The following is a 21376-nucleotide window of genomic DNA, read 5'->3' as shown; positions in this document are numbered from 1 at the left end:
GCAGCACGGGCGGTAGTGGCAGCTCGGAAATTGTGGCCTTTTCGACTCCAGCTGTCGTAGAAGCCGCCCAGAATGTCGCTTTCTCGTCGTTCTTCTGGCTGGGAGTAAGGCGCGGCAGCAGCAGTGACAGCGAGCACCAGAGCCAAGGTGGGCAGAGAGAACAGCATGTTTCCGAACGAGGCCGATTGATTGATTGGATGGATGGATTTGGATGGATTGAGGGATGGATGGGAGGTATCTATCTCAATACAGTAAGGTATTGTCGAATGGAAGCAAATGGGTTGGTTGTTGGTTGAACTGAGCAAGTGAAGAGAGATAGAGAGAGAGAGGGAGAGAGGGAGAGAGGAAGAGAGCAAGGAAAGGCCATGAAAGATATAACCAACCCATCCCTCCCAAATTGCTACCAGGAGGTAGGTACTATTCCCATCCCATCAACCAACTCCATCAGGGCGCCTAAACAGCCCGCCTTTTTTCTTGTAATTTTCTTCTTCTGATTTTTTTTGGCAAAGCAAAATTGGTATAGGCCATCCCGAACATGGCTGGGTGAGCGTGTACAACCCCAAAGGGGACAAATAGTGGTTGGTGGTGACAATGCATGTGTCGTTAGGCGCCTGCCCCGGGACAGAATTAGCATCAATTGTGGGTGAAATCAAGTTAAATGGCTGCAAAGAGGAGGGGAAAGTGGGAAAAGTGGCGTTTTTTCTAATTCGAGATAATTAAGAAGGATTGTAGTCGTGTGTTGTGAGCCAATCGAATCTGTTCCTCAGCGCTTACCTACAGTGCCTACAGTACATGCAGTACCTATAGGTATCCACTACCCACCTCTCTCTATATAGGCCTGTGCTGTGAGTGGCTGGCTTCAGCTCCGGTGACTTGATGCTGTTTCATGCTGCTCCTTTGCCATTTATTGCTGCAGAACTGTCTATTTTGCAGGACGACCTACCTCTAAGGTATCTGTCAGCCAAGTCATTCATGCTGACTATCTGAATTCGGTAGTGTCTGGACTCTTCCATTCTCAGAATCTAGGAGGTACCTTCCTCTTACTTCTACCCGACTATCGCTCTTACCTTCCTGTACTATCGCTCTTACCTCACTGTCGCTCCTGCCTGACTACCTATCGCTCCTTCCGAGAGAGCATGCAAAAGGAACAAATGTCGTGCAACACACGCAACACCCGTCATCCTGTCATCCTGTCATCCTGTCAGTCTTGTCAGCTCCAACAACAACGAGCCAATCATAAAATATATAAATCATTTCCATCAACTACATTTCTCCCTCCTCATCACGAATAATTCTCGTGACCACTACTATCACCACCACCACTACTACTACCATCACCACCATCACTACCATCACTACCATCACTACCATCACTACTTTTCAACGCAATCTCCCACAAATCCCGAAACCGCGGTGTCCCAAACCCACTCACCGCATCCCAACCCTCCTGTGCAGGAAAGCCGTCCGTCTCACAGCCGCCGCTGTCGCCCGTGACCACATCCGTCAGTCCCTGGAATCCTTTGGCATATAACCACGGATTCAGAAAGCCTAATGGAGCCCGCCCGTTCGAGAGAAGCACATCATTGACCAGAGCAATGACGCCGGCAAAGGTGGGCGCCGCAGCAGACGTCCCTCCCGCCACCGAGAGCACGCCGTTCCAATAGTGCGTGTCGTGATTTCCTTGCGCCGCCACGTCGGGATACCCTCTTCCATCCGCGTTGAAGAATTCACTGTATTTCCCCTTCAAACTCGACACATAATCCGGCACAGTCGGATTCTGGTACTCCGGCCGGTCGAAATAATTACTGAAGCCCCCTCCCGATTTAAACCGCGTCGTGCACACTTCGGGCTCGAATTCCTTCGTCGCTCCCACCGTCGTCACCCACGGGCACGATGCGGGGAATCGCGCGATGAATCGCTGTCGATTGCTTCCATCGTTGGTCGTACACTCCCCGTCTTCGCCCACCCCGCGGTCGCCCGACGACACCACCACGCTGACCCCGCGAGCCCCGAGTTGCGCGAACCCATGACAGACGCGCTCCGCGTACGACCGCGGCACCGTATCCTCGTCATCTCCATACGACGACGAGATCACCGACGGCACCTGTTCCTGACCCAGCACATACTCGAGCCAATCCAAATACGGCTCATTCGTATTCCTCGGCGTACTATCCGACGGCTGAAACGGCGGCATCCCGCCCGTGTGATATGCCGTGAGCGGAATCGGATGCGCCATACTCGCGATATTATGCACATCAAGATTGGCCTCGGAACCCTTCTTGAGCGAAATCTTCTCCTCCGTCAGCGTCTGCGTCAAGTCGCCGCCGTCGATGGAAATCATGTTGATAGTGTCGGACACGTTGACCGCATCTGGGCGAAACTTTTGCATAAATAACGTAATGTCGGCGAGAAGGACGGTTTGGTTGAGGAAGTTGGTCGTCGCAATGCTTTGTTTGTCGGCCGCTCGAGGCACGTAGTTCATGGTTCCGTACAGTTTTCGCTTGCAATCGGGCGTCACGTAATCTGTGCCATGTCTGATCAGCTTCGTCACACTTCCACCTTGCCACAGATGAGGTATTCCTGATCGGAAAATGGATCAAACATACCCGCTTGGCATATACTTGCTAGGTCATCTCCTCCACCCTCCTTCTGCGGAGGAGGATTCAAAAGCTCATCCGCCGACACCTCCTGCCTCTTCCCCTTTGCCTTCCTCCTCCCCGCCATCACAATCTCCTCCCCACCACCACCACCACTACTCCCACCCCGTATTCGTTCCTCCCCTCTCGGCCGAAAAAACGACGTCGTCGGCTGCACCAGTTCGACATGATCATGCAAAAACTCGGGCAAAGACCACTCCATCGCCCTCTGCACTTCCACTCCCTCATCCTCGACATGGCGAAACGTCGAATACGTCGTATTCAACAATTCCTCCGCCTTTCCAATCTCCATGGTACAGTGAATCACATCCCCCGCACCATTCCGCCTCCACTCTGCAATGCCATGATCGCGCAACCATTCCTCGACCAAATTCGTCGATTCCTCCGACGGGCCGACGAGGGCGTGAATCTCTTGTTGCGTCAAAAATTTCCCATAGCGAGCATGAGACGGGTCGGAGATTTCCAAGAGATGTTGTTCAATCGCACCGGGGTTTTGTTGCACGAGGCCAATGTGCAGCTGGATCAGGGAGGTTTTGGGAGAGGGGCCGACGAGGGTCCAGCTGCGGGGGACGAGATGGTGTTCTTTGAGGAGGGGAGCGGTGGCGCGCTTTTGCGGTGATGGTGGGGCGCCCGCTGCGCTTCGACTGATAATAATGCTCAGGGTGTGGAGGAGGAGGAGGTGGGTCGATGATAACATCCTGTATTGGTTGGTGATGAGGTTAGTGGCTTTCTTTTGCTGTTTTCCATTCCTTCAACAACCCGAGAAATTGAGGGGGGAGTTGGTCTGTCTATACTAGGGACCTTGAGAATGGGACGCCCAACTAACCTGATGAAGGATCCGAGACCCAGGTATCGCTAAACCCGCCAACAGCGCTCGTATCTGACTGAAACGTCGCGCCCGAACCTGATGGATGGCAAGCTGGTCCCCAGTAGTCTTCACTGTCTATTCCCACGTCGTGTTGAAAAGAAAAAAAAAGGAGCGATAAAGCACGAATCACGATGCTAATTAACGAACGACGCGAAAAGATGTATAGGTAGGTACCGCTGAGATTCAGTCAGTTGGATACAACGGCGCAGCAAAAGCGGAAGTAATAGGGCTAGATATGGTGGTAGAGTAAGGTAGTAAGTGAGGTAGAGCCTATTTTGGAACTTCCATACATACGTACCTGGGAGTGTCATCTACCGCTGGGTACCCCAGAAGTTGATGGGCATGGATACCCACGACAAAAAACCACGATTTCGAATAAGATTGTGAACAAGCCTGAACACCATGCTGTGTCACAATTGGGTTTCCACCGAGCTGTGAAAGTAAGTGAAGGGAGAGGCCCGGTGGTGCTCGTATCCATCTCACTCGTTCTCGACCTCGACCGTGTTCCAAAGAGGTGGAAAGACGCAGACGCATCTATCTCACCTTCTCGAGCAGAGAAAAATCCTCGTAAGTCGGCTTTTCTGTCCGGCTGTTCCTGTGATCCTGTTCCTGTTCCTGTTCTCGTCCCCAGTGCCCTACCCCCCGCAGCATCCTGCAGACCAGGAGCGCGAAACGAGGCGGGGGGACAGCGGACACGATGCAATATACATATGTAATCTGCAAAAAAGCAGTTGGAGACCCCCCGGCATTAACTTTTGATGACAATCCTAGTCCTAGGGACTCTTTTCTCGCAGATGGCAGAAATCAGAGATGTCCAAACCTTAGTAAAATAGTAAAAGTAATTACTAATAAGTAATTACTTTTTACTAATCCCTTAGTTACTTTTACTTTTACTTTTACTTTTACTTATAACCTTCGGGGATTACTAATTAGTAAAAGTAAAAGTAAAATAGTAACGATAATTTTACTAATTCTAGCTATACGTACCTATATATTTATAAGAAATAAGTAGTTTAGGAGGGATATATAGTAAGTAGAGGATATACTATATATATATAAGCTATCTATATAGCTCTAATAGCCTAAATAGAATTATATTTATATAAATCTTCTCTAGAAAATAAGGATAGAGTAGAGGAACTAGTAGTACTAGTAGTATATATATATATACATACAGCTTCTATATAAATAAATAAACTTCCTTCTTCCTACTATACTATAGTCGGTTATTCTAGTAGACTAAGATATATAGCTATCTTCCCCTTCACTATTACTATTGTCGTTACTATTATTACTATTACTCTCTCCGTCTATATTACTTTCGTAATTACTATTACTATCTACGCTACTAGAACTACTATCTATTAGCGTTGCGTCTACTTTATCTAGATCTATCTCTTCACTATAATTAACTTCTATTGCTCGTTCTTTGCCTTTTCTTAAAGTAGTCCTAGTATCCTCAATATCTATAGGATCGGTAATAGAGTCTTGATTATCGTCTAGAATTAAATAATTATATCTAGATTTACTAGAAGTTCTAATAGTATTATTACTAGTACTTATAGATACGTCTTCTTCCTCCTCCTCCTCTTCTTTTCTACTATATTCTAAGTCTTCACCGGGTATCTTATTTAAGCTTTTTAAGATAGCTAGTTTCTTAATAGTATCAGGTAATAACTTATTTCTTTTCTGAGTAACTATATTATTAGCTTTAGAAAACTCTGACTCCGACGGAACCGAGGTTGTTGATATAGCTAGATAGTCTCTTGCTATAGTATATAAAATAGGCCGTTTAATTCTATTACTATAGTAATAAGAGCTTATATCTTCTTTAGAGTCTTTAGTTAATACTGCCTCATTAAGATAAGCTTCTGCTTCGTCGAACTCTTTATAAGTAGTACTAGGAGCCTCTAGATATTTCTCATCGTCAGCGTCTCTAGTTTTAGATATAGTACTACTATCAAAGCTACTACTAGTAGTTATTTGTGATTCGTTAGTAATTAAAGTATTATCAATACTACTTATATAATCGATTCTATATCTTCTATATATTAAGATAAAGTACTCTCTAATTTCGTCTATAAGTTGAGAACTAAAGTTAAGTTTTCTAAATAGATTAAGTTTAAAGAAAGGGTTTAAGAGTGTTACTAAAAGAAGATCTTTTAGCTTATTAAACGTCTTAGTTTTATTATTCTTATCTAAGGTATTTGTATCTTTAATAGGATAATATTCTAGTACTTTAGTAAGTGCTTGCTCTAGACCAAATTTAATATAAGGATTAGATTTAATATAGTCCTCGTCTAACTTATCTTCTATTTTCTCTATTAGATTAGCAATTCTAGGAATAGTCCAGGAATTAGTAAAATAGTCTTTAGCCTGAAATTGTATAGTAGGTGCGCGGAATATCTCTAAAATATTTCGAATATTAATTAGATAATTCCACTCGTAAGTAGAAATACTAAATGTATCTAGCTTTAAGGCCTTTTGCTTAGCTTTACTAAGTTGCCTAGCCTTAACTAATATCTCGTTAATCTCGTCGCTAAACCAAATAAAGCGATCTAGCATTATATAAGTAGATAACCATCTAGTATCATTAGCTTTAAGTAATTTCTCTGGCCCTAAAGCTAATTTTGCGGCATCCTTTTTAGCCTCTACTATTCTAGTAAAATTATTCTTAAAAAAGTGATTATACTTAACTATATTAATAATACTTGTAAGTAGATTTGGTAGCCGTCTTATACTATTTAAAGATTCTATACTAAATTGCGGATTCTCTTTTGCTAATCGCGCTAGGTTATTTTTATATACTATAGTATTATTAGGCTTAAAAAAAACATAAGTTAGAAAAGCATTAGACGTTATGTTTAAAACATGCGCTGCGCATCTAATATCAATTATATTAATAGCAAAGCTCTTCTTATAATTAGTCTTGATTTCGTCTATTAAGGTAGTAATTGGCCCTGCATTATCTCGAGTAATTGCTATAATACGATTACGGATACGTAGATCAGATATAACCTCATCAAATATTTTATAGATAATAGCCCCGGTATAAGCATCGTGCTTATTTAAAGCCTCGAAACCAATTAAATAGTTTTCTAGTTTAAATGTCTTATTAACAAAGTGTAAAGTTATAGCTAGGAAGTCTTTATTATTTCCTGCTTTCCACTCGTCTAAAGTAAGAGCAAAGCGGCTATTATTCTTAACTAGTCGTTCCTTTAATATTAGAATCTCGTCGTTAAACAGAGTAGTAAAGTTACGTCTTATAGTTTGTCTACTTGGTATCTTTACTTCGTCTTTTAGATATAGAATTAACTCTCTAAAATTAGGACTATTTACTATACTAAATGGTAGATCACTATTTAGTATAAATTTAAGAAGCTTATTCTGAAATTCCTCGTTAGTATAGTATCCTAAATTACTTTTACGTTTCTTTAACATAGGTCGGCCTTCTATTGAATCTACTACTTGGAGATTAGTAGTTAATAGTGCTTGTCTATTACTAGTACTACTAGTACTAGGCTTAGGCTTCGTAGTAAAGCTATTATTAGTACTAGTAGCTCTACTATTATTAGTACTATTATCACTATTATTACTAGCTAAGTCTTGATAGTCGGTGTCCTTAGAAGTAGCTATATCTTTATGTTTACGTTTATAGTGTTCGTATAAATTACTAGTATTTATAGGCCATTTAGGTATTTTAAATTCTTTTTTACAAGTAGTACAGACGCAGTTTACCGTACGGCGTAAAGATTTATTATAAGGCGATAGACTATATGTAAAAAGTCGCTCCTTAATAGGCGGTGGTGCGTATTTAATAGGCGGTAGTTCTGCATCAGGCTTATTAATATCTAGCTTAGAGGCCTGTTTTGACGTCATATCTATCTATAATAGTATTAGGTCTAATATAATATATACTATACTAAATATCTATTACGTTAGCTTATCTAGAAGTAGATTTAGTATTTACGATAGCGGATAGCTTTTATACTTACTTTATTAAATGGAGATTAATAAGTAAGACTTTAGAGCAGTAGTATAATTATTATATAATATCTTAGAACAATTCTAATATACTAAAGTAAGGTTAGTTCTAATATTAGTTCTAATATAGTATAGTAGTAATAAGAGTAGAAGTAGTATAGACTATATAGTAAGAGTAGATATTGCTAGAGTAGTTGTATTTTAATATTCAAGAAAAGAAAGAAGCCTTAAGGGAGGACGGGAGACGCTTTCTATATACCTTTGTCTTAGGCTAGAGATTAAAGTTTTATAAGTTTATAAGTTTATATACTTATAAGTATATAAGGATATATGTTTATAAGTATATAAGTATATAAAGATATATGTTTATAAGCTTATAAGTATATAAGCATATATGTTTATAAGCTTATAAACATATATCTTTATATCTTTATAAGCTTATAATTAAGCCTATTAGGCAATGCAGCCAGTTCTTTACTACTTAGAAGAACAAATAAGGATTTATATATATATATATATACCTAGTAGAGTTAGTTTTACCTAGCTATTCTAAGAATAGTAGGTTGTATCTTAGATACTACTACTCTAACTTCTTTAGAGTAGTATAGTTGTTAGAAAAGATATAGTAGAATAAAGTTCAAAAGTAGAAACAAGAATATCTTAGTAAATAACAAGATAGTAGAATAAGATAGAAGTAGTATAAAAAGAGAAAAGTATTTGAAAAGTGATCCTAGTAAAGTTTTTGATATAGGGGGTAAGTACCTAATCTATATATCTTATTAAGGTACCTCTTTATATGCTTATAAGCTTATACGTATATAATATTATAAGCTTATAAGCATATAAGCTTATAAGCATATAAGCATATAAGCATATAAGCATATAAGCATACAAAGTAATAAGCTTATAAGCTTATAAGCATATAAGCATATAAGTATACAAAGTAATAAGCTTATAAGCTTATAAGCGTATAAAATAGGATGTTTATAAGCTTATAAAGATATAAAATATAATGTTTATAAGCTTATAAACGCATAAATAGGATGTTTATAAGCTTATAAACGTATATTATATAATGTTTATATAGTTTCAAGTATATAAGCTTATAAATATATTATATCTTACTTATTTCTTATATATTTATATGCTTATAAGTAAATAATATAGCCCCCTACTACTAGTACTTACTTCTATTTAATTATATATTTATTAGAATATATTAAGGACAATCTATACTTTAGGGCAATACTTATATAACTATTGAACTTTGCTTTTAATATATATTACTATATATATTCTTTAGTATAGTAATATATATATTATCTTGCTTTACCGTATTTCCCCTTATAAATATTCTTATTTACCTTCAAAAAATGAAACAGTCTAATACTATAGTCTTCTATTAGCGTTCCCCTTGCGCTGTATTATAAATATTCCTTGTATAGTACCCTCTCTTATCAATATAGTCGCCTGTATAGGGTCTAGTATATATTAGTATAGACCTACTTTAAAGTTTAAGTATACTTACGACTCCGATTGTATCTTATTCAATATCTTAGGATAACGAGTCTTAGGTAAGATCTCGATATATCCTATATTAGGATTATCGATATTACTCTTTCGTATAGAGTACGTTCCTATAAGCTATTAGTATAGTAACAGATTAATAGTATAAAGCTACATACTAGTAAGACTACTAGTAGGAGGTTTCTGCTTATTGATCCGTTTATCTATTTAAATGTTAGTTCCTAAAATCTTATAATATATTAGACTAATACTTACTAAGAAATATATGTTTACTCTCTTTATAGGTTCGATTCTTTGTCCTTGTCTGTATCTTGTCTAGACTATCCTTTACTATCTTACTTATACTAGTTACCTTAGTACTAGGTAAGATAGTGTCTATAGATTATTGTATTAGTATAGTATATTCTATTAGAAGCATTATAAAGTAAATACCTGACTTAGAAGTCGATAAAGTCGTTAAAGAATCTATATAATATATAGTTAATACTTAAACAAGTAGAATAAATATTTTTCTAAATTTAAGATTACTTACTAATTTCTTGCTCCTTATAAGACATGTTGTAAATCTTGAAAAGTAGACTTAGTAAAGTCAAAAGAGTTATTCTTGTTCTTGTTCTTAGTCTTGTTGTTGTTCTTGTTCTTAAAGAAGTAGTAGTAGATACTAGAAGGTAAAGGAGACTCTCTATATACTATAGAATCCCTATATAATTCAAGGTTTACCTTCCTTACTATATAAGCTTATATATTTATATACTTATATGCTTATATGCTTATAAACATATAAGCATATAAGCATATATACTTATAAACATATAAGCATATATACTTATAAACATATAAGCATATATACTTATAAACATATAAGTATATATACTTATAAACATATAAACATATAAGCTTATATACTTATAAGCTTATAAAACTCTAATTTTAGTCTAAGAAAGAAGTATATAGGGACCTTCCTTCCCCTTCTTTACAATTCTTTCTTCTTCTCTAAGAACTACAATAACTACGAGAAATACAAGCACGTCTATAACAACTACTAAGACTATTAAGAAGCAAGAATGTCTACTATCCAATCTATTCAAGAGAGTTCTACTAGTAATAAGTAAGTAAAGGTTATATAGTAAAAAGGATTAGTAGAGTAACGTCTTAATAACTAACTATATAAATAGTATCCTAGAGAACAACTATGACCTGGACTATTACTACGAATATACTACCTTCTTTATAAGGAAATATATTAATCGTAGCTCTACTGTTAAGAGCACCCGTATCGATAAGACTCTTAAGGCTATTATTAATTATACTCGACAATCTCTTAATAACGGCAATACTACCGGCGGATACTTTCTTCTCGATTACCTTAATAAAGTACGGATTATCTACTTTATTAAGAGGCTAAAGTACTATAACTTCTCGGGATATAAAGAGATAATTAGTAAGTAGTAGTATAATTAATTACTAGGATTTATAGAGCTAATCTAATATAGATATCATCTATAAACCAGCGGATAGAAGAATCAAGATTGACCTCGACCTACGCAAGTTTCTTAATAGCTATAAGGACGATATATACGCTACTATGCTCTTAAACCGGATTAACGGATATCTTATTAGGTATAGTCTATACTTTAAGGATCTTAGTAAGTATATCTTATATATTACTATATATATAATACTAATTGTTTATAGATCTTGCAAAATCCTTTACTACTAATAAGATAATTACTTATAGCAACTACTTTACTTATAAGGATTCTATCTCTAAGGACCAAAGCTACTACTATTATACGGATATTCTTGACGATCTTACCTTTCTTGGAACATTAAACTACTATACGGAGATTAAACCGGAACATAAGGATACTATTCTATATTTCATCGAAACTACGCCTAAGGAAGATATTAAATCTATTACGCCGGATAAACTTAAGGAGATACTATTAAATCCTTTAACAATTCTTAGCCCTACGGACGATTCTAATACTCTTAACTTAGATCTTAATATACTGGATACCGACTATTTTGAGGATTATAATACTTGTAATAATAAAGAGGACTTACTAGGATATAAGGATAGTAGTAGAGATTCTAGGGAATATTGGACAGAAAGGGAAGGTATAGATACTAGGATGCTAGATATAAGCGAGATTGAGGAGAAGGATAGGCTTAATAGTAGAACTACCTCTCAAGAATATAAGGAGGAGAATAGAGCAATTAATGCTCTAGATCTAGCTATAGCTTAGTATTAGACTAAAGCTATAGATACTTTTTAGTACTATATCTATAGTCTAGTACTTAGGTATAGTAGTAGGATATTCTTTAATATGTTTATTAGTTTAGTTATAAATCGAAAGCTATAATACCTTAAGACTACGTTACTTCCTAGTAGTATTATCTCTATTATCTATAGTCTAGTAGGATACTCTCTTATATATATAGATTTATCTATTAAGAACTATTATCTATTAAGAATAGCTATTAGCTATTAGATAATCTAAGGTATCTTAGTATCTAGAAGTACTAATAGTACCTAATTAGTATATAATAATAATAATAGTTTTAAAGACTTATAGGTTATAGATAAGATATTCGCAGGTATAGTTTAATTGTTAGGACTATATAGATATATTCCTAACTATATTTAGGATGTTGAGATCCTAAGACAGATGTAGAAAGTCAGAACGCAGCATATCGACCCTTTAAAAGGATCGAGAAAGCACAATCTAGAAGAAATTAGTAAATAATACTAAATATATTAATTAGGAATTAACTTACCTTGGCCGTTAGATAAAAACGAGCGTAAAACAAACGTAGCAAGGAAAACAGTAGTTAGTTTGCAGACATATCGAAATCTATATTAAGAATTATTAGTAAAGTTATATAAAGAAAATAATAGAAAAGAAAGTAAAAGACTTACCAAAATTCTCAAAATCAAAGGAACCAAAGTCGATATCAAAAGCACCTGCGGTTATAAGATCAAAGTCCTCTTGAGTGTTAGGAACTAAAAGAAAAATTAGTATATATATTATAATATATAATAGTAAACTTACCTTGATTTTCGAGATCTTTGACCTTATCTCTAAGGCTTTGGTTTTCGAGACGGAGAGCTTCGAGTTCTATTAGATTATATTAGTAAATATTCTTATAAATAGTAATATAACTTACGATTGTTCTCAATGTCTAACAACCTTGTATTAAGTTCCTCCTTCTCTTGAACAAGATTGTTGTTTTTGGTCTCTAGGACTCGATTCTTGGTTCGCAGGCGTACGATAGTGCGGTTAAGGCTATTAATAATAGCCTCCTTCTCGGCAAGTCTTGCAATGTGATCCTTTAAGGCCAAGAAGTCACGCATATGCGTTGGACTATAAGAAATTAGTAGAAATAAGTAAAAATAAGCAATTAAGAAATAATAAGAATAAATATACTTACTTTGAAGGGGTAAATCGATCTTCCAAAGCTTTACGACCAGAGTGACGTCGGTCGTAGGGGTTAAGAACCCGAAGATACCAAGGGATATCTTCCTGCCCCTCGGCGTTAATAGCCGGAGGCATCTTGAATTTCTTGAATTTCTTTGAAGGTAAGGCTGTCAAACGATAAAGTAGAGCTTTGTTTTCAGGTTGTATAACTTTCTCGACCTTAGGGGAACGTCTTTACTTATGTTCCTAGGCCCAGCCATCTTAATAGAGCTCCTTATCTTTGTATATTGTGGCTGGAAAGACTAAGAAAGTCTAAAACTAGTAGTATTATTCAATAGTTATTATTAAGTAAACTACTACTCTTTTAGGGTTCAAACTCTCGGAATAACTTTATTATACCCTAAAGTATACTAGAAAATTTTTTTAGCCTAGTAGGATACCTAGAACCTATATAAATAAAGATAAATCTAGATCTTTACTAATAAAGAAATTTAAAACAACCTAGATATTTCTGTTATTAATAAGCAAAGCCCCGGACATTATCTTATATATAGATTCTCTATATCTTAATTACTTATATAAGTATATATCTCTAAATAGATTGCTAATATATTATATATATTTTGCCCTAAAGCCTATACTTTATTGAATACCTAGTAGTATAAGTTCTAATATTTCTTTGATTAATAAGCAAAACCCCGGACATTATCTTATATATAGATTCTCTATATCTTAATTACTTATATAAACATATATCCCTAGAGAGAGTGCTAATATATTATATATATCTAGCCCTAAAGCCGGGTAATTATATACGGTAGGAGCAAAAATTCTAAATACTAGGAGGCTAAATTTGCCTAAGGCATACCGTACCTATATTACGCCGTGTCTATCGCGCTATATATCTATTGCGCTATATATCTATTCCGCTATATGTCTATTGCGCTATATGTCTATTACGCTATATGTCTATTGCGCTATATATCTATTGCGCTATATATCTACTACGCTATATATCTATTATACTATATATCTATTATACTATATATCTATTACGCCGTATATCTATCGCGCCGTATCTATCGCGTCGTATCCGTTACGCCGTATCCCTCTAAAGCCTTTACCTCTTTAAATACCTAGTAGTATAAGTATAAATATAAATAATATAAAGAAGTATAGAAACTATACTATACTATACTATACTATACTATACTATACTATACTATACTATACTATACTATACTATACTATACTATACTATACTATACTATACTATACTATACTATACTATACTATACTATACTATACTATACTATACTATACTATACTATACTATACTATACTATACTATACTACTTACGTTACTAATTAGTAAATGTATTTACTAATTAGTATTACTTTTTACTTTTACTTTTACTTTTACTTACGACCTTCCGTTAGTAATTAGTATTAGTAACGTATTTTACTTATGACCTATATTAGTAAAAGTAATAGTAAAAGTAATTACTAATTACTTATTTTAGAGTTTGGACATCTCTGGCAGAAATGCAGATGCGATGCAACGATCAGGGGAAGTCGGCAGATTGCACACACACCCCACGGTCCCTACCGTCGTTCCTCCGTTGTTGGCTGGTTGGCTGGCTGCGGAAGAACTTGCGGAAGAACTTGCCACCGCGCGCGCCAAGTTCGCCAAGAGTAAGTCCATCTCATTACCTCTTGTTGGAAACCCGGGCATGCTTCCAACTCCAACATTCCCGCCCCAGATACGAGTGTCGGAACACGTTATCCCGCTGACATTGTATATTTCGAGAACGTATTCGCATGGAAGGAAAAGGCTTCCTCGGAAGATATATCGGTCGTCTGCTGCGCATAAAAGTGAAATTCATGTCATCCACGCTGGCACGTGATTGTCGTAAAAAGAAGCAGGAATCGGCTCTCCCCAGCAATGATCAATCGTCGACATATTCCACGCGATACCGCGCAGCATCAAGATCCACCACGCAGTTTCAATCTCCGACACGCTACAGGTCAAGCCGCGCTCGCGGAGATATTTCGCGACCGAGTGGTCCTCGCATGCCATGTAATGGACATATCGTTGCGCTTCTTCCAGCAGCTGGCATAGGACCCACGGAGGCCTCGTGTCATCGCCGAGCGCCAGCACCTCTCGCAGGATGGGTTCGTAGACGCGTGGGATTTTCTCAACACTGAGCGGACAGCTCGGGAACTCGGTCTGTCGCTTTGCGTTGCTGTATATCGAAGTGGTGGAGTGAATAGCCATGTTGATATGCGCCGCAACGAGGTTCTGGTAATGCGTGCGACCTTGGGCGTCCTCCTTGGCGAAGCCCATATCTTTCAGGCAGTCATCAGTCCAACGATGGATCTTGCGGCACAGAGCGATCAGTTCATTGCGTCTTTCTGCTGCTTTGGGATTCGTTGAGTGTCCATGAGGGCCGTCAATGGCGCGATCATCCTTGAGCCCAAAAAAGTCCTGCGGATAGTCCGTCATGAGATGTTCGAGGTAGTCATAGGTTGTGATCAGCTGCGGACTATGACTATGGTGCACTCCGCGTGGGACACGGAGAGTCTGCCGGAGACGGTACAGCAAAACGTACCGACCTTCCCAGAGGTGAAGGACACTCTTCCGTCTCTCGAGCCAGCAATGCGCATAATGCCGAACTGCAGAAACGCCTTCAATGGGAAGAAATGCGCAGAGCAAAGGGACGATTTCGTTGTGGATAGACGGGAGGGACCACTTTCTGGCTGCTCCCTTGATCTGCAATCTGGCTTTCTCAGGAAGACCAATCTGGTCCAGCACATGGTCAGGCTCTTGCGCGCGACGTAGGTCTAGTATGCTTCTTCGGTCGTTATCGATTAAGTTGAAATCCCTGTGTACGTCAGTACCAGAGACCCGGACGTATGTGCACTGCTGCATGGAATGCTCGCTGACCTATTGACCAAAACATTACAACCAGGCAACATGCCACAGATCAATTTGTCCGCCGATTTGCTAGGAATAAGACGTCCCTGAGGTTCGAAATCGGGACCAAAGGCAATCAGTTTGAATACAAGGCCCAGTTTGTCGGATCTTGTGCTCGAGAGACTATAGCCATGCCCATCGGCAGACATGCCAGTTTCAAGATTGATTGAGCGCCATTGCATTCCCAGCCGGACTGCAAGGATCACTAAGTGACTGATGGCGATGGTAGCCAGTGGCCTGGTCATGTCGGCGGGCATCATGTCCCAGGACCATTGTCGGAACATCACGGCCGCGTGAGTCCTTGCCCAGTTACGCTCGAGGTAGAGATGGCGCGCGTCAGAGATTGCTGCATGATTCGCATACCGAATCGCAGTGTGTACATCGAATCGAGGGACATCGGGTGTCCATGCAGGATACTGCGTGTAGACATTGGTGATTTCCTTCAGGAAGATGTCCCACGTGACGCGCATTTCGTAGTCAGGACCGGGACTGCTGACGGGCGCCGAACGTAGGTGTGTCGGTCGTCGTTGCACTCCTCGTTCTAATGGCGGCACGTACGTAGTCACAGTCCTCGCCAGCTCTTCCATCCTGATCTCTTCCGGATGTGTTGACGGATCCTGCTTGAAATTGTGTCCGCGAGCAGTGGTGAACAAGATCCGCATCTTGTTGTGGTACTCCCAAGGGTTGTAGTGTCGAGACAACCAGTCCAGCAACTCGTGGTAGTGTCGATGCCATCGGGAAGCATTCTCTTCCCACTCGCACTTTTTCCTCTGTTCTTCTTTGTAGATCTTGTCAATATTGTGCTGATGTAAAATGCAGACATGCTCCACAGGGCCTTGATTCTCTGCAGTGCAGTTTTCAAGGTGCTTGTCCTCCAACCAACGCTTCGCTTCTTGTGACACCAGGAGTATCTGTGGAGTCACTATGGTACTGGTCAGCGCACCTGGGACGTCCCGACGAGTAAACATTCCAGTTCGTTCCTCTTACTGTATAACACTTCAAACCGGAGTTCTGAGGGCAAGAAATAGCGTCGTCTCAAACCCTCCCAGGACCCGATGACTGACCGCGAGCATCGTTTGTAACCTTCGGCGGTGCCAAATAGGGCTTGAACGAGCTGTAGAGACGCGATCAAGAGCGCGATCAAGGACACTACAAGCGCGACCAGTGCGGTGGTCACCTCAAGGCCCATTTCTGTAAGTCTCTATGCAGGTCAATGCAGTCTGAAAATGTGGAAGAACGGCCGAGGATGCTGGCCTCAAGAGATTGGCAAACGGCATTTCGAGGACCTGACGGACTTTCTTAGCTCGCCTCGCCTGCTCATACTAATCCTTCAGCCTCGTCAGTATTGAGGTGTGTAGCACGAGCAGAGCAATAGAGGCATCGATTGCTGGGGTCTGCAGCGGCAATGGCTGCTGATCTGCATGTTGATATCAAGATCCTGAAGGCAATCTTCAGCTCTGTAGTGCGATTGTTACAACCAATCCTACCGGCATCTCGGTACTCGGTGTAGAAATCCAGCAGTCGTCGAAGCCGTCATTAATAGGCGAAACGTTGATCGAGTGGGCCGAGTGTTGGAAGGTTCAAAGGGTGAAGCAGACATGAGGATGCAGCAAGAAGTACCCATTGCCGAAGCGACTAGAACTACACTCGGGCGTCGCCGGCACTAGTTAGCTGTTGTGCATGCACGGAATGTTTTCTCAGTCTATTTTAGTTGATTTTCCCCCACATTTCTCAGAATCTATTATAACGACAAATGCAATCGCTTCGAACGCAGTCGCTAGGTATATGCAATCTGATATTGGTACAGGGTATCGTCGTTAGTATCACACGTTCTTCGCGCGAGGAGCGCCCGGACGACGACATCTTCCAAACACTTTCTGACTTTCTTTCAAAAACCCATCATGAGAAGTCATCTGTCCAATCGACAGGTCATCGCTGAACAGGACCGATTTTCCGAGCAAAGTCCACTCGTCATGGTGAGGAATGAGATTGAGATCCTCATCAACGCTGGGAAATGTTCGTGGTTCGAGAACCCAGAGTCGCGCCAAATGCATGTAGTCCGGATTAATCAGCGTGGTCGGAATGGCTGGACGGATGTGCCTGTTGTTCAAGGGCACAAATGTCACCACTTTGCCGCCGGGGGCAGTGGGCACCCAAATCGGCCGCCATTTTTCAGGTCGAGATATTTGTCGCGAGGGAAGGCCGCGAATCACTAAAAAGTTCACAAAGTCCATGATGAATGCCGCTGCGCGCTCGTTCCAGGCATGCGAAGGCCATCGTCCACATGTGTTCTGCAGAGCGATGAGAAGTTCCACAGCGGCTCTGAGGTCCACTCGCCATCGGGTCATACTATAGCGCTGGCACACATCACTCAGCCAGTCGGGGCCGCAGATCAGAACGCAAGCCAACGTTTCTGTGTAGACCTCCTGCATAGAACCGAAGAGCAAATTCGCTTTTCGATCATGTGTCAGGTAGCGCTTCCTGTTCCTGCCGAGGCCGCGCTCATTGCACACTTTGATGAACTCGCCAGCGAGCTTCAGTGCATCGGGATCGAGAGGGTGCTGTTCTCTTCGACCGCTTCTCAGGAACTTCAGGTCCAATTGTATGAAGTGCTCGCTGCCAGAAGTGTCGACTGTGATGTTGGCTGCGCTAGGCAGACGTTGTAGTGTCTTCGTGTTGTTGAGGCCGCTGTCTGCTACTGTCGGAGCACACAGCCAACTGTGAACATAGTCCGTGATGGGGAGCGGCGCTCCAACCGAGCAGAGCGCGCCTGGATCTTGAGCTGCCAGGCTGAGCAGCATGAGGTCATGATAGCACTCATTCTGCGTCAGATGAATCATCGGATCACGAAATCGTTCTGATATGGTAAGGCCACATTCCATGGTATTGAGAATAATTGCAATCTTGTCTTTCCTGGCATCAGCTTCTCTTTGCTCGGCGGGGATTCGAGGATCTCCTCCAGCCTCCATGGCAAATACTTCGGCTACGACAGTAGAAAAATTGCCATGATGAAGTTGCATGCCCCTCTCGTCCGGAGCCATCTTGCTTCGATCTCGGAAGAATGCGTGAAGGGCCGGCTTCACCGATTCCACGTCCGACTCAAATGGCACTTCCGTGGAGAGGTCGAGCAAATGCGAAATACACTTGCCATTAAATCTCAGCACATCTCGGCCTGACCATGTGCCAGGTCGTTTGCATGGTATCAGGAAGATATGGTGCTTGGCGAGTCGCATCTCGTGTCTACACCATGCTCTGCAGGACGATTAGTGTTAGCATGTACACATGGCAGAGCCTCCGATATGACAGTTCTTACCTTTTGAACCACGATGACCTCAAGATTTTGCGAATGACTCTGAATAGATTTTCGTGACTCTCGAGATACGGAGGTTGCTTGCGGCGAAAGCGTTGCCCGGGTGGCACATGGGTCATACGTTTATACTCTTCCATGTGGTTGTGTAGAAGCTCTCCTTCATGAGCGTCGAGTTCGATATCATCGAGAGCAACCACGACAAGGCGTGCACTTCTGTAGACCAGGTCCATTGCTGACATGGATACAGTGGTCTCCTCGCGGCTCTCTTGATTGATGCAGATCTGGTCTATCCAAAGACCTTCCTGGTCCGACTGTCGTTCTTCCCATACTGCCTGAAAGATCTCTGGCTCTAGTGGCAGTGTGAAGTGACCATGCTGCCTCGTTACTTGCAATTTGCGCCTATAGCTGAGGGCAATGAAGGACTGGTTCTGTGTACTGGCGATGTGTCTGTGGTTATATATGAGGCGGAATCTGAAGAGTTCCTTAATGTCTGGCTTGACCATGAATTTAGACGCAACATCAAAGTCGAGCCGTTGTAAGCGATCAAGCAACACAGTCGGGTCGTTCTCGGTATCAGGTTCGGAGCCTAGCATCCACGCTTTCTCTTCTCTCCTGAGTTCATACACATTACTGAGTGGTATGTGTAGATGATGCGGCTGTCCTATTGGTTTCGTCACGAACTGCAGGCCTTCACTGGGCACCCTCGCCGCTTCCTCCACCCTCCCAAGTGAAGCAGCGCGACGCTGTCTCACTGGGCTGGGCGAACGTGCTCGTCTGTTCATGCCCAAGCCAAAATACTCCACCGGACCTGGTGACGGCAGCCACATGTACTTGCTTTCTTCTGTGCCATTGGTATGGGCTTGGGGCGATGGCGAACGCGAAGACCCCGAAAGGGAATCGCCGCTTGAATCCTGTATTTCTGGTATGCCGTGTGAGTCCGTTGGCCGTTTCACAACGATCTGGAGTCCTGTCGGTGGCTGGGGTGTCTCAGCAGGAGAAACAGCAAGGACAGGAACAGGAGGCGGGGTGCGCGATGGTGCACGAAAGGCGTCGATCGACACATGGTCGTTGGGCCGACTGGAATGACGACGGAAAGCAGACAAGGGAGGCGTTCGTCGCCAGCTGTTCAGCTCAGCGGGAGTATCATCATGGTCGCTACTGTCCGATTGATCTCCGCTAATGTCACTACTCCATCCACGGCGATGCACACTCGTCTTGTGACGCGACAGCCCACTCTCGGGAAAGAGAAAGCCGTTCTCAGGCCCTTGCACAGGTGTCATGTTGCCGTGAGTGGGATCAGAAAAGTTGCGATGGCCCGGCTGAGACGGCGCGCCAAAGGCTGCCACGGCACCCATGAAGTGCTGGAACGATCTGAAGCGTTCCGTTGTAGCTCGTGGTGCCCGCTCAAAGTATTCCCGCTTCCACTTTGCCCGCTCATAGTGCTCCTGTCGTCTTTCCGCCTCCTCTTCCGCCTCGAACTTTGCGATCATGGCATTGCGATAGTCTAGGAACGCCTCTAGCTCTTTCCTGCGCAGTTTCTCAAGCTTCTTTCGACGCATGGTGAAGTAGTCCTCGCTCTTGTGCTGATGGCCAGCTCGGCCTCTCGATAACTTCGATAACATGCGGATGTGTTTCTTGGTGGGACTCGTCGGGCTGTATGCGTCAAGCTGGTCGCTCAGATGCCCGCCATGGATGTTGTTGCGGTTTGCAAATGTCTTCCTGCGCTGCAAGCCCACATTGGGTAGATCATCATCTGCGTCGCTCGATATGTGACCATCCACATCGGAGTGCTCATGGTGCTCGTCGTGCTTGCGCTGCTCGTCGGCGGGGAGACCATCGGGAGGCTCTGCATTGAGCAGGTCTACAAAAGCAGCCAGCATTTGGTCTTGCAGCTCGAGCAGCCTCAACAGCTCGGCGCGCCGCCTGCGGCCGTCGGCCTTGCTGAGGAGCATCCATGCCTGATGAATGGTATGGAAGTAGTCGGCACGCAAGTCCTTGGTGTCTTCCCGCCACCAGGATCTGTGCACGTCGTGGTCGGCATCTGGAGGTTTGGTGCTCTGCGGACGATGATGTCTATTCGGGTGGTACTTTCGAGCTAGCGCGTGGTATTGGGACTTGATTGTAGCTTCTGTGGCGTCTCTCGCAACACCCAAGGCCTCGAATGGATCGAATATCACGCCGGCCATGTGGTCATCGACGGCGCGGTCAGAGACTGCTCGGACAATGAGCTCTGGATTCCTCCCATTGATTACATGTATCGTGATTTGTAGAATATCTCAGCTGCTCCTTCGATGGCAGCCGAGAGATCATTGGCCAGCAACGCCAGCTCCGGCCCATGCACGCACGCCAAACACGCCCTGGACACGGGCAATGCGTACCACGTACCGAGGAGTAGTTCTAGAACGACAGTGCCAGAATAAGACGCAGACTGCAAGGGTGCGGATCCTTCACTCACAGTCCCACACGCTTCACAGCCGCACTGCGGCCTCTTTTTTTCCCCCGTCCTACAGTCAGGTAGTGCTACACCGGTGGCCCTGTGAGGGCTGTGATGAAGACCACGGCAGGGAGGGCGGTGGAGCACATTTCCAATCATACCAGGTAAGGTAAGGTATCTACAGTTAGTTGTACCTG

The 21376-nt window shown here is 42.0% G+C and overlaps 7 protein-coding genes across 7 annotated transcripts; 1 reads left to right on the top strand and 6 right to left on the bottom strand.

Annotated features, from left to right (window-relative positions):
• Positions 1–1200: 1200 nt before the first annotated feature.
• Positions 1201–4107, bottom strand: SEPMUDRAFT_147144 (tripeptidyl-peptidase 1 precursor). Its single transcript, XM_016904110.1, has 4 exons — positions 3824–4107; positions 3484–3701; positions 2607–3355; positions 1201–2523 (listed from the first exon to the last, which is right to left on the bottom strand). Exons 3-4 carry the CDS (start codon positions 3352–3354, stop codon positions 1283–1285), a joined length of 1989 nt encoding a protein of 662 aa, XP_016763333.1. The 5' UTR covers position 3355; positions 3484–3701; positions 3824–4107; the 3' UTR covers positions 1201–1282.
• Positions 4108–5160: 1053 nt separating this feature from the next.
• SEPMUDRAFT_10649 (uncharacterized protein) lies at positions 5161–5337 on the bottom strand (the record flags this gene model as incomplete). Its single annotated transcript, XM_016900637.1, has 1 exon — positions 5161–5337. A coding segment is annotated over one exon (177 nt), but the record flags the coding sequence as incomplete, so codon positions are not given.
• A 3574-nt stretch (positions 5338–8911) lies between these two features.
• Positions 8912–9593, bottom strand: SEPMUDRAFT_105498 (uncharacterized protein; the record flags this gene model as incomplete). The annotated part of the gene is made up of 7 exons (XM_016900580.1): positions 8912–8990; positions 9038–9146; positions 9195–9239; positions 9292–9340; positions 9389–9411; positions 9469–9501; positions 9569–9593. 7 exons carry the CDS (start codon positions 9591–9593, stop codon positions 8912–8914), a joined length of 363 nt encoding a protein of 120 aa, XP_016763331.1.
• A 507-nt stretch (positions 9594–10100) lies between these two features.
• Positions 10101–11285, top strand: SEPMUDRAFT_154087 (uncharacterized protein; the record flags this gene model as incomplete). The annotated part of the gene is made up of 4 exons (XM_016907546.1): positions 10101–10144; positions 10212–10477; positions 10530–10682; positions 10732–11285. 4 exons carry the CDS (start codon positions 10101–10103, stop codon positions 11283–11285), a joined length of 1017 nt encoding a protein of 338 aa, XP_016763330.1.
• A 586-nt stretch (positions 11286–11871) lies between these two features.
• On the bottom strand, positions 11872–12593 carry SEPMUDRAFT_105496 (uncharacterized protein; the record flags this gene model as incomplete). Its single annotated transcript, XM_016900579.1, has 5 exons — positions 11872–11894; positions 11960–12043; positions 12093–12158; positions 12208–12404; positions 12472–12593. The coding sequence occupies 5 exons, from the start codon at positions 12591–12593 to the stop codon at positions 11872–11874; spliced, it is 492 nt and encodes a 163-aa protein (XP_016763329.1).
• Positions 12594–14340: 1747 nt separating this feature from the next.
• SEPMUDRAFT_154086 (uncharacterized protein) lies at positions 14341–16624 on the bottom strand (the record flags this gene model as incomplete). Its single annotated transcript, XM_016907545.1, has 3 exons — positions 14341–15343; positions 15406–16357; positions 16423–16624. 3 exons carry the CDS (start codon positions 16622–16624, stop codon positions 14341–14343), a joined length of 2157 nt encoding a protein of 718 aa, XP_016763328.1.
• Positions 16625–17173: 549 nt separating this feature from the next.
• SEPMUDRAFT_161440 (uncharacterized protein) lies at positions 17174–20931 on the bottom strand (the record flags this gene model as incomplete). Its single annotated transcript, XM_016907939.1, has 2 exons — positions 17174–18687; positions 18749–20931. 2 exons carry the CDS (start codon positions 20929–20931, stop codon positions 17259–17261), a joined length of 3612 nt encoding a protein of 1203 aa, XP_016763327.1. The 3' UTR covers positions 17174–17258.
• Positions 20932–21376: the final 445 nt, after the last annotated feature.

This window comes from Sphaerulina musiva, assembly GCF_000320565.1.
Source record: "Sphaerulina musiva SO2202 unplaced genomic scaffold SEPMUscaffold_2, whole genome shotgun sequence".
NCBI lineage: Eukaryota > Fungi > Ascomycota > Dothideomycetes > Mycosphaerellales > Mycosphaerellaceae > Sphaerulina > Sphaerulina musiva.
This window is presented reverse-complemented; position numbering and strand designations above follow the sequence as displayed.